Source organism: Cryptomeria japonica, chromosome 1 (assembly GCF_030272615.1).
Source record: "Cryptomeria japonica chromosome 1, Sugi_1.0, whole genome shotgun sequence".
Classification (NCBI taxonomy): Eukaryota; Viridiplantae; Streptophyta; class Pinopsida; order Cupressales; family Cupressaceae; genus Cryptomeria; species Cryptomeria japonica.
In genome coordinates, this window is record NC_081405.1 from 657,012,708 (window position 1) to 657,034,746 (window position 22,039).

The 22,039-nt window shown below is 38.3% G+C and overlaps 1 protein-coding gene across 5 annotated transcripts in view; it reads left to right on the forward strand.

Moving 5' to 3' along the window:
* The window catches only part of LOC131050449 (uncharacterized), a 256,321-nt gene that overhangs the window by 18,266 nt on the left and 216,016 nt on the right, over positions 1 to 22,039 (forward strand). For 4 of the 5 annotated variants that reach the window (XR_009106948.2, XM_057984628.2, XM_057984626.2 and 1 more), the window contains one exon: positions 14,122 to 14,174. The exons of the other annotated variant lie outside the window; for it this stretch is intronic. Coding sequence is in view for 3 of the 4 variants with exons in the window: in XM_057984628.2 (XP_057840611.2) it covers positions 14,122 to 14,174 (53 nt within the window). In the remaining variant the exon portion in view is untranslated. The remainder of the gene's footprint in view (positions 1 to 14,121; positions 14,175 to 22,039) is intronic. 5 annotated transcript variants of the gene reach the window in all.

The following is a 22,039-nucleotide window of genomic DNA, read 5'->3' on the forward strand; positions in this document are numbered from 1 at the left end:
TGAATTCACTTGATTGGCTATGTGGATTTTCATCCACAAAATTGATGGCCAAAAGGGTTTTTGTCCTTTGGTTGAAGAATGTACTTGGTTCAATCTCCGAAACAAACAAGGGTTTCATAAAATTTTCCGAATGAGTTTCCTCCCCTCAAAACCTCCTTTTATAAGCACTTTTGGAATAATAAAATATTATTGTGTCCCCTTATTTCCCTTCAAAAGTGACTCTTTTAATAGTTAAATGTAAGTTTTGTTTTGATTTTAATTTTTTACTTTTCGACAACATAACATTTAACTATATAATTATTCAATTATTTTCTGCATATCCACCCAATTTTATAGAAAATATTAAAGTGATCCAACTATGAATTTTGACCATGCCAAAATAACCTTAAGCTCTCTGGATGTCGAAACTAATGAAAATTGGTGCTTTCCAAAACTAGCAACTTCTCCAAGAAGTGCAGAGTGTTTTTAGAATGTCGAAATTGCATTTGGAAAGTACCATTGACTCATCTTGATTTCTTGAAGTCATTGCCACTGCTAGAATTCCTTTATGATAAAGTTGGCATTCTCCTAGAATCTTGGAACTGTCCAAGAATGTTGGAATGGCTGAAAAAAGGACATTACATTGTTAATGTAAGAAGTGTAGTCTACTTGCTGCCGTAGCATGTGCTACTGATGGTGCGTGAGTTATCACCTTTTCAATGACTCAATCCCTTCTTGACCACAGTCCATGCGATGGACACTCTAAATTGTTTGAATATGCGTTGAGTTGTAGTATGAGAGAGCAATCCTCAATGTAGATGCGCTTGTTGTTCCCTTTCTCGGATGGTTGAGTGACAATAATCAAGAGGTGATCCAACCTGTTTGATTTCCCCTTTTAGTTATGGTTCGACAGAAAATAGTCCTTACATAGTGACCTGAAGCTTTATGAGTGGTGTAATCACTAGCCGCGATTCTTCAGGTTTATGGTGATCTTGGGGGATTGCATTTTCTGTGCAAACACACTCAGATTTGATATCTGCATTGTCTCAAATTGCTAGCTAATGTTGAAGACTTGCTAGTATGATCCACTGCAAATGGATGACCAAGTTATAATCATTTTAGTACTATGTGATGAACCCTGGATAGCCTTGGGAACAACGAAATGTACTCAATCCTTAGTGTAAACCCAAAAAGTTTTGAATAAGAACTCAATATAGTGCAACTGCAAACCTTGTGTACAATTGCCAAGCAAGAGGGAAGGGTTTTTGTCCTAAACTCAGAAATTGCAATCAATGGGTTTTGTCTTCGAATGCATGATTCTCTTGAACATAGGTTTAACAAATGCAAACATGAAATTAGATACCCAAACAAGTGATTGAAATTTGTAGTTATACCTGCGTTGTTTTGGACCCATGGGGTCAATTTTGGCGCCACAATTTGAATTTGCTTTTATTGAAAGTACATATATTTTATTATTTGATTTATATTACTTTATATTAAATAATGTTAGTGTTTAAAAAGATTATTTTCATTAATAATAGCAAATCGTTGGCAAGAGAAAGTGGAGATGACATCCCAAGTGCAAGGGTAAATGTAAATTTCACTCTCTAGGTATTGTTTCCATTGCACTTAATCCACTTATGTAACCTCCATATTTTGGGTCATAATAGTTGTTAATTTACAAATGATAGTATGCTCCATCAGATGCTCTTCATGCTCAATCACCTCAGCATCCATGCTAATTTCTGGGATTAAATTAGATGCTCTTATAGCTGTTGTTATAACTTGTCATATGTGACTCCTCGATTTGGGTGCCCATTTTGGAATATTCAAACCCATTCAAAGATGCTTTATGTCTAGGAACATTTGGATGCCATTTACATAGTCAAATATAGGAAATATTGATAATCTAAGTTTTTGATATTTTCTACATTTTAATAATCTGCATTTTTAGAGGCCTTTGGAGTGTTTCTGGCCCTTGGATGGTCCAGGAGACCTAAGATACCGGTTCTTCCCCTTTTGGCTTGGGTCCGGGTCTTGGTTCTTGCCTGGTCTTGGTTCTCCCCGGGTTCTCCCTGGGTTCCTCCCGGGTCCTTCCCAGGTGACCGGGTGCAGGACCCACAGGGAACCCGGCCACCTGGGAAGGACCCGGGTGGAACCCAGGCTGAACCCAGGAGGACCCAGGTGAACCCAAGAGGACCCAGGTGAACCCAAGCCCATGGATTCCCAGAAACGGGGCCCACGGGTCAAAAAACAATAAAAAACAATAAAAAAAGACTTTTTAAAATAGTTTTTTAATAATAAAACTCTAATTCGCCCCTTTATGACTTTTTAAAAAAGACTTGAAACTTGAATATTATCTTTTTTGCAAATTATGAATATGATATTAGACTTTAGTTATTAGTTTATTGATTACATTTGCGATATATAAATATTTATTGGCATTGGCAATTATGGATTTATGATTTATGATTTATGATTTATGTATGGAAAGTCACATTGTATATTTTATTTTTGTATGGATTGTATATATTGAACATATATATGATATATATGTGTGTGTGTGTGTGTGTACGGACGAACCCGTACCCGTACCCAAGATTTTTTTTTTTTGCCAAATCCGTGAACCCGTACCCAAATCCGAATCCGAATCCGAACTTGAACCGGTAACTTAGCAGGAAACTATATCATGTTCAACTAATGCCTCCTTGCAGCTCTATTTAGGCCTTTTGGAGTTCTTTGTAATGCATTTGAGAACTGTGATTTCTGATAAGCAGGCTAGGAGTTATGACACCACCAAGTTGGGCTACGAAAAATAAATATTTTCCTAGTTTTTAAATAACTAATAAATCAGAACATTAGGATGCAAGGTTGAAGAACTTTTCTCAACAACAAGATGGTATCACATAGTTGAATTAGATCCTTCTTTTTATTAATTAGGAATTAGTTTGTAAGTTAAAAAACAAGACATGTGAGGGTTCAACAAAGTCACGTTTGATTTAGGCTTCAAGTTGGGGTTGCAACATATATTCTTTGATTTCCTGATGTAATGCTCCACTAGGAACCCTAAAGGAAAACAACACAACTAGGCAACTAAAGGGTGAAATATTTTTTTTTAAAGATTAAGTGCATTAATTATAACAATAGCACGCTTAATAACACAACGAAAGTCTAACACATGATTTCCTAAGGGTTACCAACGAAGATTAATCGTAGATTATATTAACACCATGGTTCATCCTGATGAAAGTATTGTCATTGATGTCAAAAAAGGACGGGTCTAGAATATTAATAATACATTTCCAGAATATCTTATCATCAACAAATATAAACAATGTACTATGGAGCGATAAAAAATGAGAAGAGTAGCGGACAAAATGAAGAATGACGACTTGAGATGGTAGCGACTATGGAGTAAGGTTTCGATTTCATTAAAGACAATAACAAACCAATACAGCGATCAGATTAAGTTTATGAAAGAGAAGTTTTGTTATTTGCAAAGGAAATGACATTGGAATATAGTATGAAGAATAGTGAACAAAGTGTGACAGAAATGAAGCTATCAAGATTGTGTTAAAGACAACAAATTAATGCATGCCTTTATGAAGAAATTTACACAATTGGCTTATGAACATGACTAGCCATTCACAGTTGGTGATTCAGTATTTTACAGAGGATTACATATTATGTGAGCAATTATTAATTCAGATTATGAAAGACAGAAATTAAAGATACAAGGCAGCAATTAAAAAAATCATGAGCAACAGTGTTTAAATTATATGCAGTAAATAGCATATTAAAAGTACATGTATTCTATTTGGTGAGGACATATCAGAGTGGAGAGAAAGTAGACAAAGTCTGCACTAAAAGACAAAAAGGAGACAGCAGATGAATAAGACAAAAACTGTCTTATTTACTAGGAGAAAAATGCATCGGTTTGATGGACAAGACAGAAACTCTACCTTTTTTAGAAAATACAAATTTTAGAAGACAAGTCAACGGACCAAAGAGTGGCATTTGTTAGCATGTCAAAAGAATATGAGGTGCGATTTATATCTTTAAGAAAAGTCAAAAGAATATGTTAAGAAAAGTCAATTGTTAAAAGGCAATAAGAGGTGTGATTTGTATTAAAAGAAAAAGACATAGATTTGAACGGTGTATTTTGTTATAAATAAAACCGATTCATTAAGGGACAAGTCTGTGCTAAAGAAAAGGTGTGATTTAATTAATGATATTAACAACAGGTGCGATTTCTTTAGTTTCTAAAGATGTCTACTTTCATAAGGGATATGTCTCTTCTATAATATATGAAGATACAAATAGAGACATTGATAAAAAAAATAAGTGAGTGTAAGGAAAGAGTGTGTAAGTGTGTTAAAGGTGTGTGGGTATACAATGCTGAATAAATAATTCTGGAATAAAAAGTACGTGGAGTATGGAAGAATATTTTCTAAATTGAGAGTGTGATATGTGAGAGTGAGAAATAAAAGAAGGATTCATTAAGAAGTGTGTAGTATAATTCTGGAATTATTCAGTCAAAAAGGAGGGAGATTTTCAGACGTATATGATGCTATAAGAATAAAAATAAGGAGCATACAACTACACATATGTATACTGAGAAGCCAATTATAACAGTATATGAGAGGTGCATAATATTGAAAATATTAAAATACTGTATGAAGTAAAATTCCAGAATAATCTGGAGTGTAATGTGTGGAATGTGAAGAATAAAATAAAAGAATATATTTGAAGAGAAAGTGCTGTGTGTAGGGGTGCTGTGCAAAATATAATCAGATTTTCATAGAGTGGGTTGGTGCTCACAAAACAGAATTTGGGGAGTTGGTGCTCACAAAACAAAAAATTTGGGGAGATGGTGCTTCCAGTGGGTTGGTGCTCACAAAACAAAAATTAGGGGGTTGGTGCTTCCAGTGGGTTGGTGCTCACAAACAATTGTAAAAGAAGAATTTTATATATATATATATATAACATCATTTTAGTGGCTTTCTCCCGCATTGGGTTTCCACTCAAAATTATTGTGTTCATGTGCATAACTATTTTTCAGTGATTGATTCTATCATATAAAATATTGAATTGGTAAAAAGTTTCATTATACTGATTCACACCCCCCTCTCAGTATAACTGTGTGCTCTTCACATCCAATTGTCCATTTAATTAGATAAAGTAAATGCTTAAGTTTAAAACTACACATACATCTAAATTCCATAATGAAAGAATCAAAGTATTCCAATGCATTTATTTATCCATAGATCATATATACAAAAGATCAAAGCAACTGAATTAACATACATCCCACTGACATATTATTACAATATTCATAAATACATGGCTTCCAAAAATACCACAGAATCCAAAAGTTACAATATCAAGGTTACATAAAAGTTTGATACAATGACCACAAGGTCTCAAGTGAACAATGATCACGAACAAGAGCTGGTACATTAACCACAAACCAAGAAACACTAGCAAAGCCTTTCCTCGCTTGAAGATACAATCCAGAACATCCGATGGGAAGTGGCACTACCACCCGACCATGTGATCCCGAAATGGAACCACCCCACCGTGCTAGGAGATAGTAGAAAACCCTCAAGCAAGCAAAATAAGACAAGTACGAAAGAACTACATGACTCCGCAAACATCCATGTGACTCTACTCACAAACATTAGTGACTCTAAGGAGAGAGTGTCATCGCATGGCTTACGGTGGTTACCATGGTAGGCCTCCATAGGTCCCGACCCCCATCCTGGGTTATCTTGGTAACCTCTCCCGAACCTCCGGCTCCATCTAAGTCTCATACGGACCCTACCAATCCTTTCGTGAAGACAAGGTGGTAAGTTTGCCATTCCAGGCCTTCTCGCAACATTATGAGTTCTGTACTAGCACTCACCTATGCACGAGGTACATTATCTTAATTAATATTATAAACTACCCACCCCCTAATCAATTATTAGGTTATCACTTTTTAACTGACTTTCGAGGGGTTATCCTGCCATCCACTTCGGGCGCAGCCTCTGCTCGAAAGCCACTCTCTCTCACTCATAGGACACTAACAGGAAAGGTTTCTCTACGAGAACTCTATGGCGAAACAGACAACCATAACTAATCCTAACAAACCACAGGTGAAGGATACATAATCACTAACCCAGGATTGACCATTTGGAACATAACACACAATGACTCACATCAACAGGGTTATACAACAACACCTGACCAAGGAGATATAACAACATATGACATAATGACAACTCAACCAGAATTGCAACGAAATTAAGCTTGACTGCAAATACCATTTACACAAGATCCTAATACAGGCAATCTTTTCTTAAAACAACCAAAAGCATAAATAACTTGCAATTAAAGATTTTCCGGAAAATAAGAAAATACAACTATATTAATACAAAGAAATCAATGTTGTCATTTGTCCGATAAGGTTAAATAAAATCACATAAAAATTAATCTCCTAATGTATTTCCAAGCATAAATATAAAATCTAAAATTATAAGCTTTTTCAAAAATAACCAAACTCTAAATTAACTATATATATATATATATAATATAATATAATTATATGAATATATATATATACATCGTATACATATTATATACTTATAATCACATTACAAAATATATATATAACCACATGAATTAATTTTCACAGTTCTAAAATAATACTAAATAACTTAATGTCCATAATAAAATAAACTTATATATATATATATATATATATCTAATGAATTAATTTAAAAGTCAAATTTAATAACTTGCACCGAAATCTGAAACTCCATATTTCAGTTTGTACGAAATATTTCTAGGAAGAAGCAAAAACAATTAATACCCCTGCTTCCTGCACGGTAACACATGCTACCGCCGGTAGCATTGCTACCTTATGGTAGCAGATGCTACCGTCGGTAGTACTACTACCGTACTGTAGCTGTACTACCGTCGGTAGTGGCTACCGATTGGTATTTTTTTTTATATATATATTTTAAAAAAAATTCACAATAACCTAAAAACCAGTAAATTTAATTTTCAACCAGAATTTATTTCCAAACCAATTTATTTCCAGAGAAATTGATTAATACATAATTTTTCCAAAATAATATAATAAAATAATTTCCCTTAACTTTTAATAACACAATAAATTTAATTAATGATTAAATTTATTTCTATAATAATTAAAAATATCACAGAGATACACAAATTTTTAAAAAGAACTGCCATAGCCAAATTTCAAAACAAAAATCAAACAAGAGAGAATGATTTCTCTGGTAAATCTCATTCCTCCCAAATCTTGCAATTTCCATACACAATAAAAATCTTGGCAAAATTTGCCACAATAACTTTTCCCAATTTTCTCAAAATGTAATCTACAAACACCCAGGAAATAACTTCTTTCCATAAACTAGAAATTAAATTCAGGAATGGACTTTAGCCAAGAACAAGAAATAATCAGACAGGATTTTAGATTTGACAAATGTCTTAACACACACATCATTCAGAAAGAAGAAAGAAATAAAATATTTTCTTAAAACAAACAAACAAAAGAAGCCACCAAACCTGGTATAGCTTTCCTGGAAGAAATTTTGTAGAAGAGAACCAATCCTTCAACAAGCTTCCAAATAAATTTCTCTTCACCTAAATCCCCTGACCTATTTCCTTTGTCCCCTTAAAATAAAGACTTATTTCCCTTTTAAACTAAAATTCTAGGTTGCCTATATTTTTCCCCAAAAAAACCCTAATATTTAATTTTAGTAATAAAAGCAATTTTCTTTTCTTTTCTAATTTTCTAACAAAGGATAAGTTAACATGCAATAATTAAAAATCATTTTTTTCTTTCTTTTCTTTTCTCATGCAAATTAATTAATTTTCTAAATAAAGAAATTAAAGCAATACTTTAATTCTAATTAATTCTTTTATTCATTTATTTATTTATTTATTCTATTATTCTTTTATTTATTTAAAATTCTAGGAAACAATAAATGAAATTAATCTAATTTATTTTTCACTAAAATTTAAATAAAATATATTTCTAATATCATGCAGCTTGCATCTTAATTTAATAACTTCTTTTAATTAATTAAATTTATAATCTCAATGCATAAAATACATAATTCAAAAATACCAACTATGAGATAACTCCATAAATTTAATTAATTAATTAAATCCACTAAAACACACAAACTGAACAAACCTCAAGCAAATACTCATAAAAGATCAAACGACAAAATACGAAGGCCGAACAAATTGACAGGACGACCAACTGATGACACTCACAAGAGTGTAACTGAGTAAAATAGGGTCAACTACTACCTCCTCCACTTCCATCGGACAATATAAGGCATGCTCAGACCTGTGAAGCCAGGTGGAGACGATACCCCGTACCTACCCGGTACTTGTACTTCAATATCCTGCATCACTGAACCACATATGCATATATACAATATAGAAAACACGACATACACACCGACGAAGGAGAATCGCGACGTTCCCTGTCTCATCGAAATGAGTGAAAGAAAATCGCCCCCTTGCATCCAATACATTCGCAGACACACAACATATAATTTCACATTGCATAGATAAAGTAAAGTGTGAGTACATAGCAATAATCCATAAAATGCCATAAATCATAAGTACTGAAATACTACAAATAAATTATGCATCTCATATCCAGATAAAGCATGAAATAATGTCATATAAGTCTGAATAACACATCATGGTAATGTATTCACTGAAAGTAAACAATAATAAAATATGAGTCTAATAAGTTCAAACGAGTAGGGGTACTACATTCTCCCCCCCAAAACTAGGCTTACTCTTGGAAGCCTAAAACAAATAAGAATACAACTCTCTCATCTTCGCTGCATCCTCCCAAGTCGCCGAGGTCTCATCATTTGGGTCCCATAGGACCCTTACCTGGTCGATGGTGTGACCCCTGAGGATCAAATCCCGAAGCTGAAGAATGCGACGGGCTCCATGGAAAGCTGCCCGTCCTCGACTTGCAAAGAGTTCCAATCAAGAACATGTGTCACATCTGGATGATAAGGTCGAAGAACTGAAACATGAAAGACATCGTGGATGCGGGATAGACTCGGTGGCAAGGCAAGACGGTAGGCATCATGTCCTATCCTTTCAAGGATCTCAAAAGGCCCAACAAACCGAGGTGCCAACTTAGAACCCTTTCCATAACGGATCGAACTCTTCCACGGACGCACTCTCAAGAACACACGGTCCCCAACAAAAAACTGACGATCTATCCTATGAGCATCTGCATACTTCTTCTGCCTATCTTATGTAGCTACCAAATGCTCATGAATCCGCTCTACCTGCTGCTCCATCTCTCGAAGAATATCCGGTCCTATAAGCACCCTGTCCTCTAGCCGATCCCAACTCAAAGGAGTGCGGCAAGGAAGACCATACAATGCCTGAAAGGGGGACATACCTATGGAGCTATGATATCCATTGTTATAAGCAAACTCCACTAGATAGATATAATCCTCCTAGCGCGATTGCTGGTCCATAACATACATGCGAAGCATGTCCTCTAACACCCGATTCACCCGCTCGATCTAACCATCTGTCTTTGGGTGATAAGCTGAACTAAAGTTCCTCTGAGTCCCCAAAGCATGCTGAAGTGAGGTCCACAATGCTGAGGTAAAGACAGGATCTCTATCAGAGATGATTCACCTCGGAATCCCATGCAATCTCACTACATGTTCCAAGAAGATTCGTGCCACCACTGCTGCCGTATAGGAAGCTCGAATAGGAACAAAATGAGCAACCTTAGTCAATCTGTCAACTATGACCATGATAGCATCATGACGACACGAAGAGACAGGCAAACCAACAATGAAATCCATGGAAATGATATCCCATTTCCAATCTGGTACCAAATTAGGTTGTAAAAGCCCTGCTGGGTGCTGATGCTCTGCCTTCACTCGCTGACACTCTAAACACTTCGACACAAAATCAGCAATGCCGCGTTTCATACCAGCCCAATGATATTTTTGTCTAAGATCTGCATGCATCTTCTTGACACCTGGATGTGCCGAATAAGGTGCACGATGGGCCTCAGTCATGATCAAAACGCGAAGACCCTCCAAAGGAGGTACATAGATCCGTCCATGGTGACGAAGAAGTCCATCTGCCTCAAGGTTATATCCAGAAAATTTACCCTCTAAAGGCCTTCCGGACTCTATCACGGCTCTAACATCCTGATACCAAGTACCCTGAGGAAGAACTCCAAGAATTCTCTCTCTCAAGTCTACTCCAAGGGACAATGCTGAAACTTCATGCCGCCTACGACTCAAAGCATTTGCCACTACGTTCTCTTTCCCCTGAATATAAAGACCCTCAAAATCATACTCACAGAAGAATTCCATCCATCTCCGCTGTCGAGCATTCAAGTTTGGCTGCGTGAATATATACTGCAGACTGCGGTGATCACTATGCAGCTCAAACCGACGCCCTAACAGGAAATGCCGCCATCTAACCAAAGCATGAACTACAATTGCCAACTCTAAATCGTGAACTGGATAGTTCAACTCGTGGTTCTCGAGTTTGCGAGACTCATAAGCAACCACACGTCCATCCTGCATAAGCACTGCACCTATACCTTCCAAAGAGGCATTTGTGCATACCATAAAATCTCTAGATGGATTAGGAACTGCCAAAATCGGAGCACTGACAAGGAGTTCCTTCAAGGTTTGAAAAGCTGCCTCACACTGTTCTGACCAAACAAATTTCTTCCCTTTTCTCTAAAGAGAAGTAATCGGATGTCCTATTCGGGAAAAACCTTCAACAAAGCGACGGTAATATCCAGCCAAACCCATAAAACTCCCGATGCTGGCCAATCAACAATGGCTTGGATCTTTGAAGGATCCACGGATATACCTTCTCCTAAAACCACATGACCAAGATAGTTCACCTCAGACTGGAAGAAGTCACACTTTCGTCAAATTGGCATAAAGCTGATTCTCCCTTAAGCACTGCAATACCTGACGTAAGTGACCCTCATGCTCTTCCATAGATCTAGAATAAATCAGAATGTCATCCAAGAATACAATGACGAAACGATCAAGGTAGGTGCGAAAAACCCCATTCATGAGGCTCATGAAAACTGAAGGCGCGTTCGTCAACCCAAATGGAACCACTGTGAACTCATAGTGACCATAACGAGTACGAAACACTGTCTTATGAATGTCTGCATCCTGAATGCACAACTGATGGTATCTAGATTTCAGGTCAATCTTAGAGAACACCTTGGCTCCCTTAACCTGATCAAAAAGGTCATCTATACGAGGCAATGTAAATCTATTCCGGATGGGCACCTTATTCAGCTGTCGGTAATCAATGCATAACTGAAGAGAACCATCCTTCTTCTTAACGAAGATAACAGGCGCACCCCAAGGAGAAACACTAGGACGAATGAATCCCTTGGCCAACAATTCCTCTATCTGCAACTTCAACTCACTCAACTCCTGAGTAGTCATCCGATATGGAGCTCTCGAAATAGGTTCTGCACCAGGAACCAAATCAATGCGAAAATCTATGTCTTGCTTCAGAGGCATACCAGGAATATCCAATGGAAACACATCAGCATACTCTCGAAGAATAGGGTGACCATCAAGAGCGATTTCTCGACTCTCTGACTCATCCACATTCTCAAGAGTAACTGCAAAAAGCTAACACCCTCTACGCATGCACTGCTTAAGTTGCATAGCGGAAATCATACATAGGGATATCAGTTTCTGAACTCCAACAATCTCCACTTCTTTGCCAAGGTCATCTAAACACTCCATTGTCTTCTTGTGACAGTCTACACGAGCACTGTGAGATGATAGCCAATCCATCCCCAACACAACTCCATAAGAACCCAAAGGAATGACTTGAAGGTCAACTGAGGTAACTATGGTTCCTAGGTCCAACTTACAACTGGGAATAAAGACATCTACAAAGACATAGACACCTGTAGCCAACTCTACTTGCCACCTATCCGCCTGCTTAGCAGACGCGACTCCGCACCGCGCCACAATGGATGAAGAAATGAAAGAACCTGAAGCACCAGAATCAAAAAGTACAGAGATAGGGATTCCATGCAACATAACTGCTGCCTCAATAACTGTACCCTGATGATCAGCTTGGCGGTCATCCACCGCTGCAAACACTCTATGGGATCTCCCTGCATCTCCCACTGTAGGCTCTGATGCTGTTGGCCTCTGACTACCTGTATTGTGGAAACGCTGAGGGCACTGCGCGACTCTGTGACCAAACTGCCGACAAGAGAAGCAAGCTCCTCTATTACCTGTCGGCCCACTAGACTGCTGGAAACTTCCTTGGCTAGGGGCGTGAGATGCACTCTGCAAGGACTGCCCTGTAGGGCCTTGTTTGCCCTTCTGCCAGTTCCTGTTCTTCTTATATTGAGAGTTGCCACCTTGCTGGCCCTGGAACTGTTTCGGTTTCGACGGTTGCTGCCGCTGCTACTGTCCACCCTTAGTGGGTGCCTGAGGAGTCCTAAACGGTGCAGCTGACTGGGACTGATTTCCCCGAGCTCTATTCCCACTGGAAGGTGCACTCCCTATCTGCACACCTGTCTGACCACCAAGTGCACGGCTATGGTTCAGCTCAACCAATCTGGCTTTCGCCACGGCTATCTCCACTAAAGGTGGCTCAAACACCCTCACTCCTCCACTGATGCAGTCATTCAAACCTCTCAAGAAGTGCTGAACAAGCATAGCCTCATCATTACCAATCCCGACATACTGTTTGAGCTCATAGAACCTGTGCTCATTCTGGTCTACTGTCATACCATACTGATGCAAGGCGTAGAACTCATCTGCCCGAGTCTGCCTCCACTGGGGTGAGAGAAATCGTGCCCTAAATCTCTCCAGAAATAGCTCCCATGTTACGGTGTTAATGCACACACCAATCTTCTCCTCCTCTAATCTCCACTAGATCGAAGCAAAACTATTGAGACGCATAATAGCACATCTCGCCTTTATGTTGCTACTATATGGGAACATAGCGAAACACCGGTCCAAACCGATAAGTCAGGTCTCTGCTTCGAGACCGGTACCCATACCATCAAAGTAAGGAGGGTTGGACCTCATCAAGTCCTTTATGTGACCCAAAGAAGGTGGATCTCGGTCAGCTGGAATCTCTCTCCTCCTGGGTGATCTCTCCCTCTCTCTCTCCTCTGGAACCTGCTGATGCGGCTCCTCAACTTGAGCATGAATAGGCTGCTCAAACTCAGGCCTGTGCCCTAACCTAGCTAGAACCTCCTGAAACATCTGTCTCAGCTCTTCCCTTTCGGGAACCTGCTCTCTTGCATGCTGAGAATCTTGATGAACAGACTGTTCCGACTCTCGATGAATAGACTGTTCCGGCTCAACACTCACATGAGTGGGTGGTGGTGAAGGACTGTGACGGTCAGAACCACGGCCCCATCCTCTACCTCTGCCTCCTTTGTGACCACCCATACGGCCACCTCCCCTAGCTTTCCTAGCCATGACCTAGCACCAGAAAAGAGAAAACGGTTCAGATCTACGGCAAGGATAAGACAAGAGAAACACAAACGTTAAGACCTATATAAAAAAGTCAACTGAAAGGCTCACTACAAACCCAGAGTACCCAGTGTTGAAATATGGGCTCTGATACCAAATGTAATGCCCCGCCAGGAACCCTAAAGGAAAACAACACAACTAGGCAACTAAAGGGTGAAATAATTCTTTTTTAAAGATTAAGTGCATTAATTATAACAATAGCACGCTTAATAACACAGCGGAAGTCTAACACATGATTTCCTAAGGGTTACCAACGAAGATTAATCATAGATTATATTAACACCATGGTTAATCCAATTGTCCATTTAATTAGATAAATTAAATGCTTAAGTTTAAAACTACACATACATCTAAATTCCATAATGAAAGAATCAAAGTATTCCAATGCATTTATTTATCCATAGATCATATATACAAAAGATCAGCTCTCTATTTGTTGTTGTAATTTGAAGGGCAATGGTCTTTCAAATAGATTAGGATGAATAATTCATTACTTGATGTAGTTTGCTTACTATAACTTTGGTTTTAGGTCCTTGTGACATTTTGTATCGGTATGTTTACACAGAAAAGTGGTGGCAGGCCTTCCAAAGGTGAGAATGATGCGATATCAAAGGCACGGTACAAGATCTGGCCTTATGCTGCCCTACACGAAGTTCTTTGTGGAAATATTTAGTTTATATGGTTGATTTATATCTCAGGAAGCCATTCTTTCTAATTTTGTATTTCAGAGAATTATAATTTCGCTGCTTGCATATTGGCTTTGGATTTTGTTGTTAGCTTATTTTTGTCTTGTCATCTGGATTCTCCCTTGCTAGCAGATATACATTAGCTATTTCCTGTTTCTCACCACAAGGAAAGTTCCCTATTACTTCTAGTTCAAGGAGAGTTACCAGTTTTAGTTAGCTTTATGCTATTAAAATAAAATGCTAAATTGCATGGAGGAAAGGAAGTCTTAATACACAGAGTTTCCGTTTCAACAGAATGCTAAATTGCATAAAATACTACCATTGTAGAATATTTGAAAAGATTATAAGACATATCATATAGTTAATCAGTAATCTATAATATTTCTCTTTCATATGCTATGATGCTGGAAACACTAAGCATTTATTTATTTATTTTGATCGGCGACTGCTTTTGACTGGAGCTTGAACCAGTGGGGCCACAGAGGGGGACCCCATTCCCGAGTACATTATACTGAGGTATCAACACCTCCTAACAATTCTCCTTATCACTTCGTTCTCCCCTTATCTCTCCATTTTTCTCTCCTTATCACTCCGTACTCCTTATCGCTCTGCTCTCTCCTTATCACTCCTAACTCCTTATCGCTCCGCTTTCTCCTTATCACTCCGTTCTCTTCGCACCCACTGCTGCCTGTCTGCATGTGTGGACAACCAGCCAATACCTGCATCCGTATTTGGAGGGGTATTAACACCCCCCAATCAGCACTACCAGCTCGGTCACCAGAGATGTCACGGGGACATCCACTGCGACAAGCAAGGTTCGAGAGTTTCGAACTTGTAACATCCGTATTAACACGGAGTTGCAACAACCGTTGCACTGCGGGGTCATCTCCAAAAACACTAAGCATTATTCATATGTCATTGTAAGGTTTTATATTCACTGTACTATTAAATTCTATTACCCTTAAAGAATTCAATGGTCCAATGGGTTGCTGTACTATTCTGTCACTCTTATTTTTGTACTTATCTTGCAGTATGATGAAAAATACTGTATTCATAAGGAAACCAAATGATAACTGTACGTGCTTTTTCTTGCTTGTAACACCCTTTAACTTGCTGTCAGACTGTTGTGTTGATATGTACATGCAAAAAGAGCAGATGCTACTGTAACTATAATATTTGCAAAGCAGTTAGTCGTAATCTGTAAAACTTGTTAGGTATGGTTGGCAATTCTATCCTAGTGCAGCCACAGGATTAAATGCTATATGAGGATATTTAAGGTAAATGGTATACTGAGGTGTGAAGATGGATACTTCTCATCTATAAGATGTACTAAATAATTTCTGCAGTGTTTAATCGTCACCTATTTGGAAGCACTCTTGTTGTTAGGAATCACTGCTTTAATGTATTGGTTATAGTTATGAAACACGCTTTGAATTATTTTTCCTGTTTTTAATGCTACTTTTGTAGATGGCACTATGTAGATAGAGAACAAGTTAGAAGCCTTGTAACAAGACTCATCAAAGATTTCTGAGTTCTTTTTAGCCATGACTAGCTTCTAAAATGGGTCACCTGGTTAGCCTAAGTTGAACTTCCAAAGACTTGGCCTAAGTCTTTTAACACTGATAGTATTTTACAGAAACTTGGAAAAACTTAGCAAAAAGTCTGAATCTCAACAATAGAATAAACTTTTTAGAATTATGGATTATGCGATTTTTTAAATGCCATGATTGTCATTCGCTATTGTTGATGATATAGCTTCAGTCGGAACCTTATAGAGCCGACTCTGCAAGATCAAATGTGTAACTGGCCTATCGGCCTTACACATTTGATCAAATCAATCAGCCTTCTTAATCCTATTATTAATCTTTATTCTGAAAGTACACAATCAAGATTAAGCAGATCGATAATGGATAATCGATAGACATACAAGCAGTGATTAATATATGTTCATAGCAATAATCATATCACAGATATAAATGCAGGAAACAGATCGATTACTGCCGTTGGTTACTGATCGACATTAATTAATATATGCGATATAGATTATTAATCTAAACAATTGGTAATGAAGCGACTAAGGTAAGAAGTCGCTATCATCTGTGTGGGGTGACGACTCTTGGAAGAGTCGAACTCACACATATTTGATAGATAACAACTCCTACAGATAAGTGAGGACGGGAGAAATAATATATATCCAACACATACATGGTGAATAAGTCTGGTCGATTCATATCATACATATATATATCATACAAACTGAAATCTGTGTGATATCAAATCAACAAGTTCAGAGAGACGAATTGTTGATCGTGAATATTAGATTGGTGATAAATAATTGTAAAACAAAGTTGTACAGATCAATCTTTACATTAGAGACGAACCACATATAACACACAGTCGATATTTCCAGCACCATAAGCAAGATCAATTTGAATATTGACTGCAGCCTATCATATGATTGCAGATTGAATAGTCATCAGATCAATAACAAGGAAATACAAGCAGCATATATCGTGGTAGACAATCAGATAAGAAACATATAATTATCGGTTCTAATATTATACATATTAGCAGACCGAAAGAATACTACAGCAGATTGGATATAATTCTGATATGATCGAATTCATTCATCCATATAGATCATATTTGGATTACATTCATACACTTCAGTAGATCGAATATAAGTCTGACTGAAGAATATCTCTCTCTCATAGATATCAGACTTTGATCAAGGTAAAAATAAACTTTAAAATTGCCTGCCTATTTGTTGATGTGTTTTTTGTACACGACCAAACACAGAATAAAATACTGAAAGGTACCTTATCCTCTCTTGAATAAAGCTTCCCGACTGCTGAAGATCTCACCAAAGGATCAGTCGGAGTAACTCCAAGGTTCTGATATGTAGGTTCTCTACGTGTGGATAAGCTCTTTGCGGTACGATGTGATTTTGCTGGAATCACAAGGGGACTTACTTTCGACGACCTGAACGTCTGATTTGCTTTGGATATTACTGGAACGTGGAATTTCACCGGCCCTTGATTTTAAAAAAAGGATAAGGGTTGGAACGGGATCTATTTCTAACACTAAGAACGTAAGAACAATGAATGACTTTTGATGAAATTCTAACTAAGTCTTGCTTTGACATCCTAGGATCATCTCCCCAAGATTCGTGCGATCTTTTGAGGAAAGCTTTATGATGTTTAGATCACCGCTACAAGCATGGACACCGTCAGGTTGATGTATATCAATGAAGAAGCGATAATTGAAGTTAAGCTTAAGCTGAATGATTCCAGATGACTACGCAAGGCAAGTCTGCAATCAACAAACGCTAGTAGTATGGATATACGAATTTCACCGTTGATCATACAAATTTCTTCCATTCACCTAATAACATGAAATCAAATTTGAGAAGTATATAGACCATGCAAATTGTTGAATCGACCCATAGAATTCACCATTTCTTCAATGAAGTTTACAAGTCTTTTGCAACAATCTTTGCCTTCTCTTTCTACTCTACTCTAACTATTTCCTACTCTCTGACTATTCACTATTAACTATTAACTATTAACCTTTACAAATGAGGAGCCAGGGCTTTATATAGAGAACCCTTTACAAACAGACGACTCTGATTGTCTTAGAATCAATGGCTAGGATTACAAGATAGAAACCCTAATCAGGGTTTGTTACAACAAACTTCCTCTAGCCAATGAGAAAATTACATTCCAAGAGTGAGGACCAATAGGAAGCATGGGTAGGTACACCGAAGTTTGTGCCATCTCCGATAGATTAGATACATTGAATCTGTCCTGTTGAGGTGGACCAATCCAACCTGAGGAATGATGATTGGGATGCCACCTTGCCTAATGCTTGCGACTGGGTTGATCCTCCTTTGTCTTTGATATGATGAATGATGTACTTCCTTTGCTTGACCAGGCTTCCTTATTGTCAAGTCTTCCTTCTCCAGTAGCATATCTCGCCCTGAAGTGCTGGCAAAGCCTTTCTTTGTCATCTTGTGGTAGAATGAGGTCGTGAGGCTAACTTGGACTCCTTGAACAGCCCTAGTCTTCCAACGCTTCAAAGCACCTTGAGTCCTCCCTCATGCCTTTGAAGTGTCCTTGATAATGATGGGACTGGAATAGGTCGTCCTTGTCCTGGCCTGGTCTTCTTTCATCTGCAAAACAAACCAAAAGATGATTAAGGGCACATAATAAATTCATTCTAACATATCTTTTTCTACCTTGAATCATCAACAAGAAGACATCAAAATAATGTTTGCTCAAAATCCTCTCCAGGGACAGGCCCTATTAGAATTTCGCTCAGGATTCTGTGGAAGGGTCAGGAGCAAAATTTGCATTCTTGGCTCAAATTCTTCTGACTTTGCGACCATACTTGCTCAGATGCATGTCTAAGGATGCCCTCAATCTCAACCAACACCAAGTTTGACACAAAATTGGAGCAAAATGGAGTTTTTAAGGATTTCGCTTTGGACCCTTTGGAAGGATCAGGAGCGAAATTCTTGATTAGGCTCAAATTCTATCATTTTTCTACTCCAAAATGCCCCCTAAGACAATCACACGCTAGCCTTCTCCCCATCTAGGCTTAGGAATCCATATCGTGACCACCATCATGAGCAAATTAGGTGAAATTGAGAATTTCGCTCTGGACACTTTGGAAGGGTCAGGAGCGAAATTCTTGACTTGCTTGTTTTCCTTCACCAAGGTCTATCCTTTTCACTCTCTATACCTGGACTTCCATTTTTGAATCCCTCTCTCAACATGACAAAACTTGCTTGACTCTCAAAATGGCTAGAAAGGAGAATTTCGCTAAGAATCATGGCGAGGGACAAGACCTATTTAGGATTTTGCCTTGGACCCTTTGGAAGGGTCAGGAGCGAAATCCTTGTCCTAGCTCAAAATCTTCGTTTTTGGTGGCCAAAATCCATCCAAGGGCAATCCTAGGGGCATCTTCCAACTTCTCTCACCTTGGTCTAGGCTTGGCTTGGCACAAATTTTGGAAGATAGAATAGGTTTTAGGATTTTCACTCTGGACCCTTTGGAAGGGTCAGGAGCGAAATCCTTGCTCTTGAGCTTATTCCTTCATTCTTCCATTTCAATTCACCTCAAAGGCCAAGAAAACGTTACTCCATTCCTATCTAGGCCATAAGAACCAAAAGTTTGATTTGTTTTGAAGGGGAAATAGGTGATCTTAGGAATTTTACTCTGGACCCTTTGGAAGGGTCAGGAGCGAAATCCTAGTTTTTGCTTAATTCCTTCACATTTGTTGATTATTAGCAACCCAAAGCTATGCCCAAGGACATCTCCAATCCTAATTCACTTTGACCCACACTAGACTTGGCACAAAACTGAGAGAAAAGAGTGGTTTTGTGAAATTTCGCTCTGGACCCTTTGGAAGGGTCAGGAGCGAAATTCTAACTCTAGGCTTGACTCTTCATCTTTTCAACTCCAATCTTCTCTGGAAGGCAAAAATACATCACTCTTTACCCAAGGAACAAGGTTTGTAGCCTAAATAAGGGAGCAAATGAGGTTTATAAAGAATTTCGCTCTGGACCCTTTGGAAGGGTTAGGAGCGAAATTCATCCTTTAGGCAAAATCTTCATCTTTCAATGCTTTCAACCACTTCTCAAGGAAAGAACATATCAATCCACCTTCCAACATGCCTTAGAAACCAACACTTGGCCAAAACTAGGAAGGAAATGAGAGCTATGGGGATTTTCGCTTTGGACCCTTTGGAAGGGTCAGGAGTGAAATCCTCATTCTTGGTTAATTTTCCACTTCATTCATCCAATTCTTCCTCAAATGTGATCATTTCAACTTCCTTCCACCCTAATCAAGGCAATCCACCATTAAACTAGCTCCAGACAAGGCCAACCTAGGGCTTAAGTCAAAAAAGAAGGTCAAATGGAGGATTTCGCTTTGGACCCTTCGGAAGGGTCAGGAGCGAAATTCTCCTTCCAGGTTGATTTCCATCATTTTATTGCTTCAAACCTTCTCTCCAAGGCAAATATGCAGCCAAGTCCCCCAAATCATTCCTTAGAAGCTCCAAACTCGGTCAAGTTAAAGAGCAAAATAGAGAAAAAATGAATTTTGCTCTGGACACTTTGGAAGGGTCAGGAGCGAAATTCTTGTCTTGGTCAAAACTCCTTCACTCTTTCACATTCTATCACTTCAAAAGGCAAAGATTCGTCATTTACCCCCACCATGTCCAAGGAACAAGACTTTTAGTGCAAAAAACAGGGAAAAAGGTCTCTTCTAAGAATTTCGCTTTGGACCCTTTGGAAGGGTCAGGAGCGAAATTTTAGTTTTGCTTAGTTTCCTACCTTTTTCATCCAATCCATCTTCAAAATTTGGTCAAATTTGCTCTCCTCTCGCCTCATCCATGTCTATTTTCCATCCACTTGGCTCCAAGATCTTCATTTTCAATGCCTTAGGCCAAAATTGAGGGTCAAATGAGGATTTCGCTCTGGACCCTTTGGAAGGGTCAGGAGCAAAATTTGACATTTTAGCCTCTCCGTCAGGATTCATATATGGAATATAACATTTAAGTATAAGTGACATTTCCTTATATCTTTCTTCTTTCTTATACTTGAAGTTATATTCCATATATATTGTCAGGATGTTTGAGAGTGGTTTCGGACCTCCAGGAGTTGTAATGCAAAATCTAGTTTTTGGAGGATTCTTCAATTTTCAAATTTCAAGATCAGGATGACATTCCAGACAGCCAAATTTCAGGACATTTGAAGATCAGGATGACATTCTAAACTTCATCACTCACCAATTTGATTTAACTCAGACCTTCAAAGATGATATTCACTCACCAAGCTTCATTGACCTCCTCAAACTCAAACAAGACACAATTAGCAACAAGAGCAAAACTTTGTCCTAAGGAAGACTTTCAAAGATGACCCTAACCCGGAGCATCCATCGACTCACCTTTAGCTAAAACAAAGCCTGCTATCTTAGTGATCCCTCTGGCAACACTCAACATGCAAAGGCTAATAGACAAAACCCTAAAAGACCTAGAAACAAACCCCAGAAAGCAAAAAAGTAGGGGTCCCCATTTGCAATGGGGCGATGTGTGAATATGTCACAACATCTAGCGCTACCTTGAATAAATGTTCCTGAACATTTCAGAGATAAAGACTCAATTGACACTTAGAACCTCCGGAAAATTCAACCCAACTTATCAAGAGATTAGAAAATGTACTCAAAGTGGAAGGAGAATCCTTAACCAGATCAAGACACTTAGTCTTTGATTACTCAGGTGTGTGCAAGTGTATTCATTCCTCTCGGCAAGACAACTATGACCTTCAGGTTCGCCTGTGATTGGCTACGTAGTATATCTAAACTTCATAAGCATCCTGGATAGGGCCTCGCTGCTAGTCAGACATCTATATTCCCGACGAGGTTATCGCTGCAATCTCACGAACATTGCTCCATTGCCATCCGGGCGTCCATAGCCCCGATGGAGTTACTCGCATATTCCCATTAGCCAATTTTGATATTTCATTTCATTTCATTTTTCTTTCATTTTCTCATTTTTTCCTTTTTTGATATTGCTTTTTCGTTTCGTCAATTCCTTTGGCTTGTAAGCAGTGAAGCTTACTAGGGTTTGAGGATTGCGGTGGCGCTAAAGCCAGATTTTAGATTTTTCACTAATCACAGCTTTTCCTGAAAACCATAATGACTCGGAGTCTATTAATGTGTAAAGATATAGTAATCAACAAATGTCGTCATCAAGACACAGAATGTGATTCCCTTCCAAGTCAAATACAAGTCC